This window comes from Colius striatus, chromosome 4 (genome assembly GCF_028858725.1).
Source record: "Colius striatus isolate bColStr4 chromosome 4, bColStr4.1.hap1, whole genome shotgun sequence".
NCBI classification, from domain to species: domain Eukaryota; kingdom Metazoa; phylum Chordata; class Aves; order Coliiformes; family Coliidae; genus Colius; species Colius striatus.
The window spans coordinates 79,321,754-79,338,856 of NC_084762.1; the positions used below are offsets into that span (position 1 = coordinate 79,321,754).

General features: G+C 41.8%; 2 protein-coding genes across 5 annotated transcripts in view; one reads left to right on the forward strand and one right to left on the reverse strand.

Moving 5' to 3' along the window:
* NUDCD1 (NudC domain containing 1) overlaps window positions 1-1,280 on the reverse strand; it is a 42,771-nt gene extending 41,491 nt beyond the window's left edge. For 2 of the 3 annotated variants that reach the window (XM_061995152.1, XM_061995154.1), the window contains exon 1: window positions 1,066-1,280. In XM_061995152.1, coding sequence (XP_061851136.1) covers window positions 1,066-1,183 — 118 coding nt within the window. In that variant the 5' untranslated portion in view covers window positions 1,184-1,280. The remainder of the gene's footprint in view (window positions 1-1,065) is intronic. The other variant, XM_061995153.1, reaches the window with a different exon arrangement.
* A 77-nt stretch (window positions 1,281-1,357) lies between these two features.
* ENY2 (ENY2 transcription and export complex 2 subunit) lies at window positions 1,358-5,972 on the forward strand. 2 transcript variants are annotated; one of them, XM_061995155.1, is made up of 5 exons: window positions 1,358-1,485; window positions 1,894-1,987; window positions 3,506-3,576; window positions 4,723-4,797; window positions 5,713-5,972. In XM_061995155.1, exons 2-5 carry the CDS (start codon window positions 1,920-1,922, stop codon window positions 5,787-5,789), a joined length of 291 nt encoding a protein of 96 aa, XP_061851139.1. In that variant the 5' UTR covers window positions 1,358-1,485; window positions 1,894-1,919; the 3' UTR covers window positions 5,790-5,972. The 2 variants fall into 2 exon arrangements, with proteins under 2 accessions (XP_061851139.1, XP_061851141.1); XM_061995157.1 differs by lacking the exon at window positions 1,358-1,485 and adding an exon at window positions 1,494-1,579.
* Window positions 5,973-17,103: the final 11,131 nt, after the last annotated feature.

Genomic DNA, 17,103 nt, shown 5'->3' on the forward strand with positions numbered 1-17,103 from the left:
AAGAACCACACCACCAGTTTGACCACAGCCAGAACATCAAGTAAGGGGTAAATTAAGAGACTGTATCTACACTATGTTGTTGCCACCTTTGACACAGCTGTAGTACACTCCTAATACACGTACAGACACTTATATTTGGACAGTCTTTTGAAAGGTTACACATAAATCAGTCTTATAATAAAAATGTCAAAACACGTAACAAAAAATGTCACTCATTAAATTTACCATTCCTATCACAGATACACATACAGTATCATCTCAGTCCCATTCATTTGTCCTTGAATACACTCCTCACAAACAACTTCCACCTCAGTGCTGACAATTCACCATGATAAACATAGCTTTATGATCCTCCATGAATCAGCCCTTTAATGGACCAGCACCTCAAACATTACTAATGATCAGCAGAAAAAACAGAACATAGAATGCATAGCCTGAAGAGCCACCTCTGAACTTCGAGCAGAATATGAAAGAAAACCAGCAAATTTTCTGAAGTATGCTCTTCCCATGTGTGCTCTGAGTTACCTCAGTTGGTCATCTGACCTTACCAGATGAACACAAACCAAGACCAGGTTTAAGCACGTTGACTTTCTTACCCTTTCGGAAACTAAGTTCAATCTCACAGGGACAAACAGTGATTTGACAACAGTTAAGAGACCTTGGTCCACCACCAAAGACACAAGAGACTGGGGAATGACGGGGGCGGGGGAGTGAGGTTGGGGAATGACAACACTGGAGCCAGATGTTGGAGAATGACAACATTGAAGACAGTTACGAGAAAAATCGAGAGCAAATACTGAGTCTCAAACGCTCGGCGTTTACGAGAGACAGGAGCGCAGGCCTCCCGGTAATGCGCGCCAGGCTTCCCCCAGCTCAGAGTACGCTTGCACCGAGGCCAGCTGGGCCGGGCCAGGCCGTGGGGCACCATATGGGGACAGTAGGAAGCACAGAGGGATTCGGCACCCCCCATGGTTAGCCAAGGGGGTGTCCGGGCCGCACTGCAGAGGTTCCGCGGCCCCGCACCCCCGCGCCGCCCCCGCCGTCAGACCCAACCCCGCTCCTCACCTGTGTCGAGCCCCAGCTGGTAGCAGGCCAGCGGCTCCAAGGACAGCTTGTAGCCCTCGAACCTGGCGTCCAGGAGCAAGCGCTTGACCTGCAGGGAGCAGTGTGCGACGCCCGCCATGCTGCGGCGCCAGGCAAAACTTCGGCTACAGGCGGCAACTCGGCAGCAACTGAGCGGCCCTCAGGCGACGCGCGGCAGTGGCCGCGGAGCGCCACGGGAAAGGCCGCGCGGGCAGCGGGGCTTGCTGGGAGTCGTAGTCCGGGCGCGAAGGCCTCCGAGGGCCCAGTGCACGCCGGGAGTCACAGTCGCCGAGCTGTGGCGGCACGGCACCACACTACGTTTCCCGCCGACGCCCGCGAAGGGCGAGCAGGGCTCGGGGCGGGGTCTACGTCTGGGAGGCGGCTCCACGGCGCCGTGGCGGGGTGAGGCGGGCGTGCCTGGGCTGCGGCCCCGGTTTGGGTCTTGGCTTTTCCCTTTCCCTGAGCACTTGTGCCGGCTGCAGCGGGGGAGCGCCGGGTGCGCCGGGCGGGAGCGGTGTCTGGGCCAGGCGGGAGGGCCGCGCTGTGGGGAGGCCGCGCCCGCGCAGGGGCCCGCTTAGCTGGTGATGCCGTAGCGCCGGGGCAGCTGGGGGAGGCAATGAGCCCCGCTGGCTAACGAATGTGCTGTGGGCCTGTGCGGCCCTCGAGGTGGTCATGTACCAAAGCTCCGGTCGTGAAATGCGGGGCTGTGTGAAGGGACGTGGCGCTGCATGTGATTCTGTGCAAGTGATTGTGCATCGTGTTGTGTTAGTGATCCTAGTGCTTGTTCAAACTCTTTTCTGCTCCATGTAGGTTTGTGAAAAAACTTGATTTCCAAAATGAATAAAGATGCTCAGATGAGAGCAAGCATTAACCAAAAGCTGATAGAAACAGGAGAGCGAGAACGGTAAGTGAGCTTCCTCTTCCATGCCTGTAAGAGGCTTTAAAATATTATCAAGCATGACCTACACCTAGAAGTAAAGATTAAGTAAACAACTCTACTATGTCTTCAAATGCCTCTGTGAAAGTCTCATGTAAAGCTATATATTAAAAAAAAAACCCAAAACATATTGTTGCGTTTTGAACAGTATTTTGTGTTAGAAACATCTTGGTAGATATAAAAATCACAGTTAAATACTGTTTATTGAAATTAAACCTTGTTATTTCATGATAAAAAGAATGAGTTCTTATCACTTCTCTTTTACGGAAAGAAATATACAGTAGAACAGCCAAAACAGCACTTGTGCAAGATGTAATGTTACAGCTGGTTTTTGGTATTTTGTTGTCTCTTTGGTCTGTTCTATTCGTATTGTATTTACATATCATTAGCGTGCTTAGGACATTTCTCTTCACATCATTTTACTATATTTGTAGCACTGTGCACCAAAAGCTCTATTCCCTTCATTTTTCAAGGCCTGTATGCAAAGGAATCTTCTTCCTAGGTCATCGCGTAGCCTGGTTTACCTAGTTAGCCATTTGTAGACTGACATGGTGTCTATGCTCTACATCTTCCTTTGGAGATTGCATAGAGCTTTACCAGAGCAAGGATTTTCTTTAAATGGTGTTGGGACCTATTTTATTCCAATTTAAGAGTCTGACGAAATGTCAAAGGCTTTGTTACAAACAGACTTTATCATACCACTCTGATTTCCTGATTAAAAAATATCCAGTAGTGAATTTCACTTGCCTTGTTACTCTGCTTTTTGTTTATCTGCCCTCTACATAATTTACCAAGTAAAAGGGTTTAGACCTACACAGTTCAGCCTCTTGCTTCAATCCTTTCATTCATAAAACCAAAACTTTGCTAGGGTTGTTTAGGAACGTACAAGATAAGTAAGCTGGATAGCTGATGGACTAAAAGATAGAGATATTAAAGCTTATTTTATATCTTAATTTCATTTTCTCTTTTGTGGATTTTCAGTGCTAATTTTTACTTTTTTAGCTAGGTTTCAATATTCTCTTTTGATATACAGAGTAGATATATAATTGCAGCAGATTTGTGTGTGTATTTGTTTAATGTCTGAATCCTTGTTCTTATGCTTGTACAGAATTCTTTCAGAAAGGAGGAGATAAGAGGCCTGGTTTCAAGCAAAATATTTTAACTTTGAAAGTTAGCATACATTTGCTAACTGAGTAGATGGGAAGTTCAAGTGATTCAAGGGCTTCTGCATCTTTTCTGTGGCTGCAGCATCAAAACTGCCTGAAGAAATACTTTGAATTAGCTCCTAAGCCATCATAGTCTAACATAGTAAACCGAAACTGGTTCTCGTTTGGGTTGGGATTCACATTCTGTTAAGCCATTTCTGCCACTGGCCTGGGAGTTCTGCTATGAGTAGTAGTTGGACGCTTAACTTTCAGACTGAAGCATGTTTAAGCTGTAGGGCACATTTGCTGTTCCTAACAAATTTACATATTTCCTTAACAGCCTTAAAGAGTTGCTGAGAGCCAAATTAATCGAATGCGGCTGGAAGGATCAGCTGAAGGCACATTGCAAAGGTAACTGGTCAAATAACTCTTTGTAAGCAACTGAAGTTCTGGCCAAATAGAAGTCCCAGAAGAAGGTTTTATTGCCTAACAGTCAATTTAAATGAGACTTGGGCAAGACGAAATTTCCCCAGCAATTGGTTTTACATGCAAGAAAGCATCTTGCCGTCTTGGCAAAAAAATCTTGAAACTTCTCTGATCTAAATTTTCCTAAGCTTCTGAGAAAAGTATTAGAATTGACTCCCTAAATATTGACCATAATACAGCTTTGTGTTTGGTTGTGGTTGCTTTTGTTGGTTTTAGGGGGCAGGGTTTGGGCCTTTTTGGTGGCTTGTTCTAGGGCTTCTTGTCATTGTGGATTATGGCCAATAATTGAGCAATCCATGGTTAATCTCTACAGGGAATTCAGCCAAGAAAAACAGTTTACAAATAGTTCTTGTGATGTCAGTTCAGAGAACATATTTAGTTTCTTCGGGACAATCGATTCTGTCTGCTGCCATATAGTTAATGTGCATGTTTAGACAAAGTATTTTAGGTTTATGCTACTGAACTGAGGTTTCACTTCTGCATTTTTCAGTAATCTTCAAGGCACCATAAGCAGACAATTGTTTAAATACTGCTATATATTAATCATAGAGTGCTTCTTACTCGTAGCTTTTATTTTGCTGTAGAGGTCTACCTTTCAGATACGCTTTGTTACTTTGCTGAAATAGAGAGGTATTGCTTAGAGCAGTTAAGAGTAGTGAAGTATTTACACTGTGTTCTCCCTTGTATTTTCCAAAGCCTTTTCCTATTGCATCTATTTCTCACTATTATGCAAATAACCTGTTCAAAGACATAAGTAGGCCACCTTGTGAACTACTACTACACTGAAGTAATATGCACATCCAGTAATGCTGGGACAAGCTTAAACTTTCTAACATTTGATTTTAAAATACGAACTGATGAAGATGCATCAGTAGTGACAAGTTCCCCTCCTTAAACCTAAGGTGTGAATGAGAGGCTAAATCCACTGCCCAAAGCAGTAGGCACAGAGGTAATAACCTGCTCATAGACTACCTCATATTCTCTGATGCTCTGTGCATACAGATTTTGCCTTGTAATCATTGGCACAGATTCTAATGATTGAATTAAAATACTGCTCTTGGTCTTCCCCAGATGTCATTAAAGAAAAAGGATTGGAGCATGTCACTGTTGATGATTTGGTGGCAGAAATAACTCCCAAAGGCAGAGGTAAGAAAATACAAACATGGATATGGCAATACATCAATAAACGTACATAACTTGTATTTCATTAATATTTTGAAAGCAGTATTATGAACTTGCCTGTGTTGGATTCAAGGAAAAATGATAAGAGTTTTGTTTTAACCACAAATAAAACATGTGAATTTGTATTGTGTAACAGTTAGTCAAAATGTGTAATGAGCTGCATGTGTAGACTACCTCTGTAGGTTACACTGTTTAGTCTTGAGTCCGTGATCATCTGTATAATTGTCTTAACGGTCCCAAGAAAACTGGGAGTCTGCAGCTGAGATGTTTTAAAATTCCAGTCCTTTTTGAGATGCAAACTGTGAACTAACAGCATTAGTGTAATGGGAAGCAGGAAGAGGAAAGGACTTAACATACAGAAAAATGGAATCTCTGAGGGGAGATGCTGCAGGCTTCATTATAGAGTTGGTCTTGGTCTTTGATAGACTTTGGTGTTAGTGGGAGAAATGTCATTAAACCTTAGATTAAAATAGGCCTTCAAATAACTTGCTGAAGACCCTTACTCTGAGGTCAAGGCTGAGATTGTAAACACTTTTTTTCTTCAATTTGTGAAGAAAAAAGGTGGGATAATAAAACTAATTTCTGGCAATTATATCCTGATTATTGTTGAATGATCTATTCCCTTCAACTTTCAGATTTTCATGACCACAGCTAGGCAAAAGCTACCGATAACAACAGTGTTCTCAGTAGATCTCAATTTTAGCCTATTTTAAATGGGGAAAAACAAAGATGTGCTGTATGAAAATCAAGTAGCTTCGGTCACTTTAGGTATTAACAGAATTCCAAGCACAAAGAAAGAAGTAGTTCTTGTAAAAGGTTGGTATTAGTGTATTTTCCATTTTGTCTTTTTTTATGTCTTGCTTTGTTATTTTGTTTCAGCCTTGGTACCAGACAGCGTAAAGAAAGAACTCTTGCAAAGAATAAGAACCTTCCTTGCCCAGCATGCCAGTCTTTAACTTTGACATTTGTCTGGAATACGGTGTTTCTGTCTCTGTATTATGTCAATCATGTTAGCATTAGAATGTGGTTTACATACATAAGGATGGAAAGTCATTATTTTTTGTATGATGAGTTGAAGTTTGTTTTCACTGCATCGATTTCTTAAACTTGGTGTTATTTTAATAAAAAAAATTTGTGGACTTGTGGTTCTAAGGCTCTTCATCAGGGCACTGTAATGTAGTACTACCTGTTGCAGATTTTAATCATTTTATACAGTTATGCAGACTTTCTGATCTCCGAAGAGGTGGCACAATAAGTACATTAACTAGAAGTGCAGAGGGGATAAAAAGTCCGTGGAAAATAAGTTATGACGTGCTACTGAGCATATCCTTTCTAACTGTCCTTAAGTAGCTGGACAACACAGAGCAGTTTAAGAGTACATCAAACTGTTCATGACATTCCTCTTGGTACTTCTTTATCAGAGAGTGAGTGGTTTGAAGTTTCTGACTTGTTTTGCAAATATTCACCTAGTAATTCATAAGAGATTGAATTCTTCAAACAACAACAAAAGGCAGTTTGTATCTTTCACCAGTGTTTCTCTACACTTAACCTTAGGCACTACTCTGATTCACAACTGCTCTTTTCTGGCTTTACCCATATTACTGGTAATTTTAAATTATGTGCATCTTTGGGCCTTTTGAAATTTAATACAATAATTTGCCAACATAAGTGTCTTCTGTGAATTTCAAATATGTTATCTTTTCTGGAACTGCAACAATAGCCAGGTCTATAAATAGCTACAAAAAAAAGTTGATGAGAGAATCACAAACAGTAGGCTTTGATGTGAGAACATTTAATTTTTGCCAGCTTCAGTTTGAGGTGTGTAATGGATTCTGAAGGGGAGAGGAAGCATAAGAAGAAACTGAACGAAAATAGATCCTTTTGTGACTCGGCTACTGTGAAAAAGTGACTCGCCATAAATCTTGATCCTCCTATTTATAAGAATATGCTAAACCCTGTGGCGTAGCTTGGGGCTTGCGGGCCCGGGAGGGACCCCTCACCGCTGCTCCGAGCAGCCGCCCGGGGGCGCCCGCGCCTCGGCTCTGCGGCCTCGCTCTGCAGCTCCTGACCGCCCCATTCTGTCGCCTCGGCCTCGCTCGGCAGCTCGTGGCCGCCTCTGCCGCTCTGGCCCCGCGCTGCAGTCCCGCTGCCACCTCCGCCGCAGTCTGTAGCCCCGCAGCAGCCTCCGCCCCGCGGCTCTGGGAGGAGGGAAAGCGACACAGGCGCTCCCAGACACGCGACTCCTTGCCGGTGGCGTGTGGAACTGCAGTGGCGAGATTGCCGGGGCCGAGCTGCAAGCCCTTCATCAACCGCCTAGTCCCGCTTGCTAGCTGGTGAACGGACGCGGGAGAAGAGCGCAGTGGCAGCCTAGGGTGAAGTCTGGCGCTATGCAAAAGTCCATGTGAACGGGGCAATGCACACGCCCCATGGTACAAGAGGTAACCGGTCATGAACACCTTTTGCTAAGGCAAAAAACCCAAGTTCCTGCTGAAGCTGGCACATCGAGGGAGCTGGGATCAGGCAGCTGGTGCAGCACTCAGATACTCCTCCTGAGGCCCTGTTCTCTGCTGGTTTAGATCTGCCCTCTGCCAGTTTGAGCACACTTGTGTATGCCAGTGTCTCTACACTGTTAAATAATGGTGGATTTCAGAAACAAAATCTTTCTTCCATTTAAATGTCAATACTTTTTTTAAAAAAAACTTTATTTGTATGTTAATGTTTGATGGCAGCTTCATTTGTAATTAGCATGTCCTGATTGAACTGAATGTATGTATATTTATTCCGAGTTCTTCATTGTAGACCTGATTTACCCAATGCTAACAACTGATGGAACACAGAATGTTCTTCACACTAACTAACTGAATATATGCTAGCTGAGTGGTTAATATATTGCAAGGCTGTAAAATACCTTCGGTATTCTTACTCTTGTTCTTGGAGGTCCTTGCTGATCATCTTCAATGTTTTGCACATGACTTTAAGACTCTTTGCTTGATGAATGGGCACTGTGTCATGGGCACCCAGTAATTTACTACAGAACTTCCATTTGATCTCCTTTACTGTGGTGGGAGAAGGATAGACTTAAGGTAATCATACAGTAAACTGTGGAGGGCTTTTTGTCAGATTGGAACACGACAGTCGAAGTGCAGTTGCTCTAAGTGCAGTGTAATTCTCCTCTGTAGGCAGCTCATGTTTGGCACAGAAACACTGCATAAATTTTCAGAAAGTTTTGCTGATCAATCTGAAGTCAAAGGCTTGACAAATATCTCTTTCATATGCTTCCAAAAATGAGTTGCAAAGTTCTGCCTAGGCTGGCTTCAAATGCGTGTTCACAGACCCAGAGGGAGTATTTGCCCTCCAGAGACACACTAGCCACTCCTGTATGCTCTCTGATGCAAGCGGCCCAATGCTGTATGTTCCCACAGTGGGCTCTGTTAAACACACCAGTGCAGCCTCCATTTGGTACCTAGGGACAAAAAAGTATGTTTGACATCTGAAGATCCAAAATACTAGAGTAGACTGGTCAGAGGTATTTTGATGGATCTTCCAAGAATAAGGTTACTTTTAGGGTGATACCAACAATGGGAAATGGTTTCTTGAGGAATAAATAAGAGCCTGTAGTGGCCTCATATTTTTAACTGCAACTTTTATTCTCAAATGACAGAATTGCAGAATGGTAGAGGTTGGAAGGGACCAAAAGGAACCTGCTAAAGCAGGTTCACCTTGATCAAGTTGCACAGGAACGTGTCCAGGCAGGTCTGAAAACCTCTAGAGAAGGCAACTTCAAAATCTTTTTAAGCAGCCTGTGCCAGGGCTCTGTCACTCTCACAGGAAATAAGTTTCTCCTCATGTTCAAGTGGAACTTCCTGTGTTCCAGCTCATATCCATTACCCATTGTGCTGGCACTGGGCACTACAGGAAAAACTCACCCCATTCTCTTGACAGCCATGCTTCCCCTCTCAGTCTTCTCCAGTCCCTGGTCTCACAGCTTTTCCTCGTAAGGGAGATGTTCCAGTCCATTAATAAGGCCTCACCAGTACAGGGTAGAGGGGGAGCAGAGCCTCGACCTGCTGGCCACACTCTTCTTGATGCATCCTAGAATACTGTTGGTCTTCTTGTCCACAAAGGCACAATGCTGGCTCATGTTCAGTTTATTATCAATCAGGACTCCCAGGTCTCTCTATGCAGAGCTGCTCTCCAGCAGGTCAATCCCCAGCCTGTACTGGTGCATGGGGTTGTTCCTTCCCAGATGCAGGACTCTGCACTTGTCCTTGTTGAACATCATGAGGTTCCTCTCTGCCCAACTCTCAAGCCAGTTGAGATCCCGCTGAATGGCAGCACAGCCTTCTGGGGAATCAGCCAGTTCCCCCAGTTTGGTGTCATCAGGGAACTTGCTGAGGGTACACTCTGTCCCCTCATCCAGGTTGTTGATAAAGATGTTGAATAAGACTAGTCCCAGAACTGATCCCTGTGGATCTCCACTGGCCACAGGCCTCCAACTCGATTCTGTGCCATTGATCACCACCCTCTGGGCTCTGTCATTCAGCTGGCTCTCATCCACCTCACCATCCACTCTTTCAACCCACACTTCAGGGTAGCTTTGTTTTGCAAACTGTTCTTGGCATAGTCTCAGTTTCTACTCATTTGGTTGAGCACTGAAAACAATTGGTAACATTTGGCATTCAGACAGAAAATTATTGTCCTGTTGAGGTTTTCTTCACACACTGAAAAATAAGATGATCTATACTGTTGAAGGTTACATACATATAAGCATATACAGATGGATAAATGCATTAACTACTTTTTCTTCTAAATTTCTGCATTTTCAATGTCATGAAATGCATCCTTACAAAGACAGATAGCACCCAGAACTAGATAGCCAAGAAGTGACAATTTTAGGAATAGTTCTGGATGTGCACTAATCCAAATTGTATGTGACAATGAGCTGAACAGTCCTACTGCTGCCAACAGAAAAATAGTTACGTTAGCCCCTCCCCTGATCAGGCCCTGAGGGGTCTGTAATACACAATGCACTGAAACTGGTTAGATTCTAATTTGTTTGACAATTATCTCTCCATGAATACTTCTCCACATTGACATAGTCCAGTCAAGAAAAGTTGTAAAACAGTAAACAAGAAATTCTGCTGAGGTGTCAAACTTACACTCCCGTCTTAGAAATGTAACATTTTGCCACCACTGATTTTTTCTATTGTTTGTTTTTTTCTTTTTTCCTAACCTTTTTGTCTCATTCTTCATTATTGTTTACTGCTGTAACATTTAAGTACAGACCTTTATCCCTTGGAGAACAAGTATGTCTGAAGTCTTTAAATCCATTAAAAGTCAATCAGAGCTACTAAAAAATACTGCTGCTTCTCAGTTCTTGTCTTTGGAGGGTCCTTTGGAGTGATAGCTCTGCACTACCTAGCCATATCATCATCTTTTCTTTCACATAATGTAATATGTTTAATTGTAGTGATCCTGGCACCTTGATAGTTTGGTTTGAACTTACTTAATGATTGACTTTTCACTGGAGCAATGATTAATATCCAATGTTTTTACCTGTTGGCTTTCTTTTTATTTCTAAATATTTGCAGTTGAAATCTGAATTGTGTTCTACTTGGCCTATTTTTCTCCGCTATTCAGTTTCGATAAAGAAAACAGCTGTGGCTGCAGAGCCAAATTTGTAATGACTGGGTCCCAAGATGCCGAAAAATAAATTCCTTTCTTCATAAATAATTTATACTTCACCACTGTAGTGTAATGAATAGGTTAACCAGCATTCTGCTTGGAATGAGAAAAGGCCTCATCTCACTTTACTGTGTTTCACATTTACCATACTGCTTTCCATCTGAACATAAAATGTTCAGATGCTTAGAACTAGCAAAGTGATTTAGTAGTAGGTCATTTAAAATGCTCCTCAAGAAACCCCTGCTGATTTCTGTTTGTTGGAGTTACTGGGAGAAAGGTTATCCATTCTTTCAGTCATTGATCCTGAGGTAAAGGATCAAGTTGCTGCTGATAAAATCTGCATCTGGCAGCCTGTGGGTGAGCACTGACAGGGGCAGAGCAACCTGGGTTCTCTTGTTGGCTGGCTCCCACCAACCGCCTGTGTACAAGTCAGCACAGTGCTGAATTTTTACATCTACTGCAGAGGGCAAAACCAATGCTTAATTGCCTGGAAAGCAATGACACTGGAAATGGTAGCGGAAAAACTCATTGTCTGCTTCTATGGGATCTTTGAATACATATGAACAGAGATAAGCATAACACTTAGCTTTGTGGTCTGCATTGGTGAGAATGACACCAATGAGGTACCAATCGCAATTTTGAAAGAAGGGAAAAATGGAGTACTGAAAGAGGAAAAGGAATCATTGAGGGATAGTACTGCTAGTTAAGCTTTAAAAGTCTGTCAGTGTTAGTTTGTTGAAAAGACAGCTGATAGATAAGATGGTTGTGGTGTGTTAGAACCTCCTCAGGGAGAAAATAGGGAACACGGGGCAATTTAATCTACCAAAGACATAATGAGTAAATGGAATTAGAAATCAGACAAATTGAAATTTAAAACAAGATGGTGTTTGTAAAAGTACAGCTCCTTAATTACTGGGACAAACAATGAAGAAATATGTTGGATCCTTCATTTTTCAAGGCTTTCCCAAGTATAAAATGCCTTTCTGAATAAGCTGCTTTAGTTCAGAGTTACTCAAGATTTTCTGGAAATGCAGTACTTGCCTACAAGTGTTTCCCAGAGCTGGCAGCAGCATCTCTATTTCTTCCAGACGAGAAAGGAAAACCAGAATAAATGCTTCTTGATTACTTTGCTCACTTGCAAAAGAAACACAGGCATTTCCAAAAATTAAAGGTCCAGAGCAGTTCACTGATTTGTATAAATGTCCTCTGCTTTTTAACTCCTCTGTAGTGGAAAAGCTGAGTGGCATCTTACATGATATTTTCTAATGCTTTCAAGGTGAACCTTTTAATGAAGTTTCTGTAAAGAAAAATGCTGCTTCAGCTGAACCTAAGCAGACGTTGTTAGCCTCAGTTCAGGTGTAACTGAGTGGAATGCAGTGCCCTTGGAATCTATGATGGAAGCAGCAGTAGCAGTTAAGCATTGCAAAATCTTTTTTTGTAAACTGGATGGAGAAATGCTTCTATCCAGCTCATCTGTTTGTTACCTTTTTCATGTGCATTTCATTTTGTGATAAGTGTCTGCCCAAATCATGGATCTGTTTGCTAATATTTGAGTAGTTCAGATTACATTTCAAAATACATGTTAACATATCTTTTTGCAATAAAGTGTTTCATCAAATAGCCAATGAATGGAAAAGGTTTGTTCTTCTGTTGAATAAAGATCATAGAATCATTTTGGTTGGAAAACACCTTTAAGGTCAAGTCCAACCACTAACCTAACACGGCCAAGCCCACCACTAAACCGTGTCCATCAGCACCTCATCTATGCATATTTTAACTATCTCCAGATACGGTGACTCCACCACCTCCCTGTGCAGCCTGTGCCAGGGTCTAACAAACCTTCTCAGTGAAAAAGTTCTTTCTAATCTTCAATCTAAACCTCCGCTGGCACAACTTGAGGCCATTTCCTCTTGTTCTGTCATTCATTACTTGGGAGAAGAGATTGACCTCCACCTCACTACAGCTTCCTTTCAGGTAATTCTAAAGACTAAACAACCCCAGCTCCCTCAGCTACTCCTCACAAGACTTATGCTCCAGACCCTTCACCAGCGTTGTTGCCTGGTTTTGGACATGGTCCAGCCCCTCAGTGTCTTTCTTGCAGTGAACACAAAACTGAACACAGCACTTGAGGTGTGGCCTCACCAGTGCTGAGTACAGGAGGACAATCACTCCCCTGGTCTTGTTGGCCTCGTTCTTTCTGATACAGGCCAGGATGCCATTGGCCTTCTTGGCCACCTGGGCACACTGCTGGCTCATGTTCAGCTGTTCATTAATATCCTCAGGTCCTTTTGTGCAGGACAGCTTTCCAGCCACTCAGCCCCAAGCCTGTAGCATTGCCTGGGGTTGTTGTGGCTCAAGTGCAGGACCCAGCACTTGGCCTTGTTAAATCTCACACAGTTGGCCTCAGCACATCGCTCCAGCCTGTCCACGTCCCTCTGAAGAGCCTTCCTGCCCTCAAGCAGATCTACGCACCCACTCAGCTTGGTGTCATCCAGAAACTGACTGAGGGTGCACTCAATCTCCTCATTTTGATCACTGATAAATATGTTAAAATGATCAGAAAGAGTATTATCTATACCCAGTTTCTGCCTATTGATTGCTGCAATGATAAACATGACAGCCTTGCTATCATGAGACAAATAGGAAAACCTGATAAAGAATGAAAAAAGGTATCTCAGTTCCTTGTTTCGTTTTTTTGATTGTTGTTTCCCTTAGACTCCATATATGACATTATGTGCTTACATTCAAAACTATCTGTTTTCCCCTGCCTCATCAAAACTAGGATCTACATGTCCCAACACAAACTGTACTGAGACAGTAAAGTCTATCTGAATCTGACATTGATTTTAGACAGATTTTGGGAGCTCAACACTTTCAATAGCCACTTGAGCTTGGCACACAGGGGGTTGAGTTTTGAAGTTTTTGAGCTTTTTTACTTAATTGATTTGTTTTAAAATTAGAAAAGAGAAGATTTATTATTTTTTTTTTTCTATTAAGTTATTTTCCCAACTTTAGACTACTTCTTCATTAATTGAGACAGTTAGATCTGGCAAAGGGCATGAAAAAAATAAAAGAAACTAACATTTTACCAATAGGTAGAAATTCTTTTAACAAATGGTGAAGTATGAAGAAACAAAGAACAGTTTCATGATTCTCCCTCCCTCCCTTAAAAAACCCACAAACCATAGAAAGAAAATTCTTTGCTTTTCCCCAACAAAACTTCATGCTTTTATCTTTCCATGCTATGGACTCGCTCTCCTGTTTCCCTAAATGCAAATCATACACGTGCAGACATAAGCACACAAGCATATCCATGTAGGTAACTATTTTTATAAAGGAACACGCTAGATACTCAGGTGTTTAGAGTACTTGAATTCAAATAGTAGCACTATGCCTAGGATACAGCTTCTAACTTGAACTTAGTGCATATAATTCTTTTTTTTTTCTTAATAAGAAACACAAGAAAGGCTGTGTCTGTAAGTCAAGCAAGATTACTCAATGGCTACATTCTATATGATGGAAAGGAAGATTTTCTATTTAGAAATGAAATCATAAACTAGGTCCCGTTACTGTCTCTCTAATTGGCAGTTGAGGAGTATGAGGATTATGAGGAATACAAAGCCTACATTTCCTTGCCATATTTTTTTTTCTGGCAATTCTAATACTATTTTCTAGACTAGTTTATGCACCTGTTTTATCTATTAAAATCAGTAACAACTGAGAGCCAATGTGGATCGTGATCACAGTGTAAGCACTGATACCTACATTTGCTGTCTAAAAGCTGCTCAACTGAAATCAAACTAGAGTTACAGAAGTTCTTAAGTATTGGAAGTGTAGATACATTTATTGATGCAAAGTTAAGTCTATTCACAATCCTGTCTCTTTATGGCTGGTGCTGCCCTGTTTGTTGTCTGCAGCTGAAAGTATGCAGAGGCATCCAGCTGGCACCTAAAGGAAACTGGGATCTAGGAGCTGGAACAGGACACTTTAATCCCTGAGATCCGCATCCCAAGTACACCTTATGCTTATTGAGGGGATTTACTTCCTGCCAAAGTGCAGCAGCAGGTGATGCTTTCTTTAGCATGCAGCTGAATAAAGAAGAAATTGAGATAACTTTTTTAGTGAACCTAATAGTTAAAGTCAATATCTTAAGAGCTGGTAGATTCCCTATTTGTGAAAGAGAAGGAATAGGTTGGTCACCTCCTTCCTGACGTTCTGAAATGTAATTCCTCACTTCAAATCTTCTGTCTCCTGGGAGAATGGCCTTATTGACAAGCTACAGGTCTTTCTGTGATGAGTCATGGCAGGGAGCATAACTCCAATATCTCTGTTCAGTTGTGCTACTGTGGAAAAAAAAAAAAAAGAGAGAGAAGGAAGCCTAGCATTGTAGCTTCTTGGTTAGATCAGTCACCTGGCATGGACAGGGAAAACTAGGCTCTGGTGCCTACTCCCAGCATCAATTCTGTGTATTACCCCATAACCATTAAACACAGAAACAGCCTAGGAACAAGGAGCTGATCCTGTAAGAGAGAACTCAGGATCATCTCTCCAGGAAATTTCTCAGCATCAGGCTAAAGTTACACATTCTTTTATCACCTCCAAGTTGTTTACAGCGCTGAACAAACCAACTAGCCTCCCTCAACCTGAAGTGGGTGTTCCTCTTACTGGGGCTTCTGCCCTGCAGAAGGTCCTGTCAGCTAGCCAGGCTCCATTGTGAAGGTCAGTGCCTTGCAGAGGGATGTTAAAGGAGACAGAACCCCTGAAACACTCTCAGGGAGCAACAAAAACTGTCCAGTCCAGGAGAAAGTTAAAACTCCACAGTTTGCTCTTAGCTCAGGGAGACCTAAGCAGTAACTGCTGCTCTTTGGCCTCTCTTCACCATAGCTTCCAAAAAAAATATTTTGGGTGTGTCTTTTCACAGTTTCAAATATTCTTTTTTTTTTATATATATACTTGTTAAAAGACAGCTTGTTGAATTTTTCTATAAATGCAAGATCTAGAAATTTCCTCTACAAAGCATTATCAAGCCTCAGTGTGCACAAAGGAAGGAATTTAAGGTATATTGGCAGAGGCAGCAGACAGTAGAGCTTGAGCCTGGAAGACCTTTAGAGAAAAGAGGCTTTCATGACTACTTGCCTACTTACTCAGGAAAGGAGACAGATTTTCATACATGCTAGGATACATATTTGCCTAAACTTAGGCACACTCTTTGGACAACACATTTTACCAAAAACACCTCCTCAGGAACACTAGAAAGAAATGGAAAATGTATTCAATGATGCAACTGCCCTCTCATCTAGAGTTTCAAGACAGTTAATGATGAAATTTCAAAGAACAGAATATGAATTTGTAGCAGATGTATAAAACTTAATTCAGAATTTTATTGTAAAAACCTGCATTTTTTTTGGTGGTTAAAACTATAAAAACTGATCAGAATCAAACACTTGGGGGGGGTAAAATTTCTTCTGCAAATGTAAAACTTGAGTTACTGTAGAATTCAATGGGAGGATGAGTACCCTAAGATAAAAAAGGACTGAACAGTGAGAAAGTACACAAGTAAATGAAGCACATACACCACAGGAAGGAGAGGTCCTATTGAAAGACTGTACTTTTTTTATAGACAGAATGAAGTTATTACATAGAAACATGAATGTATTAGAATGCCATCTACCCAGTGGCTGTGGAATAATCAACAATGAAGTGATGGAAATTGCTTTAGATATGATTATTTAATCCTTCAGATCTGTAAAATAAAAGTAGTAATTAAAAAAAGTAGTTCCCAAACAAACTTTATTATTTTCCTGTATGGTAGTACTACGTTTGCTGTGGCAATGAAATAGCTAAGATTTAAGAACATGTCCGTGAGAAAACTAACTGATCCAAAGGAATCCAAGTGTAAAACATGGAAGCTAAATGTTAACGTCATTTTAACAGAGTAAAGCATTTATCCCTGCAAATAGTTTTTAGAAATTGTTATATTATTCCTAATTGAAAGTTGCATAATCATGCTTTTAGGAAGACAGTTTTTCTTTATTAGCAGTCTGATAATTTCCAGTATTTTCTTCCCAGGTCTGTTGTGCATTTAGGGAGACAGTGTGGGTGAGCCACTCTGGCAGATTTATATGAAATGTGGGTGTTTATATGCGCATTTTTAAATGTTTCATTCTCACTGTGACATATTTCCTATTGAGTATATAGTCTATAATGCCAAAACATAAGTGCATTCTCAAAGGAAATGGCACTAGCTGTCTTCATAACCTGATCTCTCCCCGGATGCCATTGAGTGCAGATGAAGACTCTTCCAGTTTCAGCTTTAGACAGTAAGCTATACTCACGGGTGCTATACAAATGGTTTTCAAATGGTGCTTAAAGTTAAAACTAGCATTGCATGTATTCTCTTAATGAATGCAGGTTCTGTGGGCATAAGGGTGTCAGTCCCCACCTGAGCATCGCCGTGGGAGTGCAGCCCTTCAGCTGTGCCATGACTTGCTATGGATTCATATTGATCCAGGACTAACTCCGTGGCTTGTCCTCAGATCTGCCACTCTGGACTCTGCACTGCCCCTTACCTGTCCTGCTTATGTC

Excerpts from the sequence above, each read along its gene's own strand:
- ENY2 (XM_061995155.1), top strand. The coding sequence starts at position 1,920 with ATGAATAAAGATGCTCAGATGAGAGCAAGCATTAACCAAAAGCTGATA. Across the intron at positions 3,577-4,722 it reads GCTGAAGGCACATTGCAAAG|ATGTCATTAAAGAAAAAGGA; the intron begins GTAACTGGTCAA and ends GGTCTTCCCCAG. Across the intron at positions 4,798-5,712 it reads AATAACTCCCAAAGGCAGAG|CCTTGGTACCAGACAGCGTA; the intron begins GTAAGAAAATAC and ends ATTTTGTTTCAG.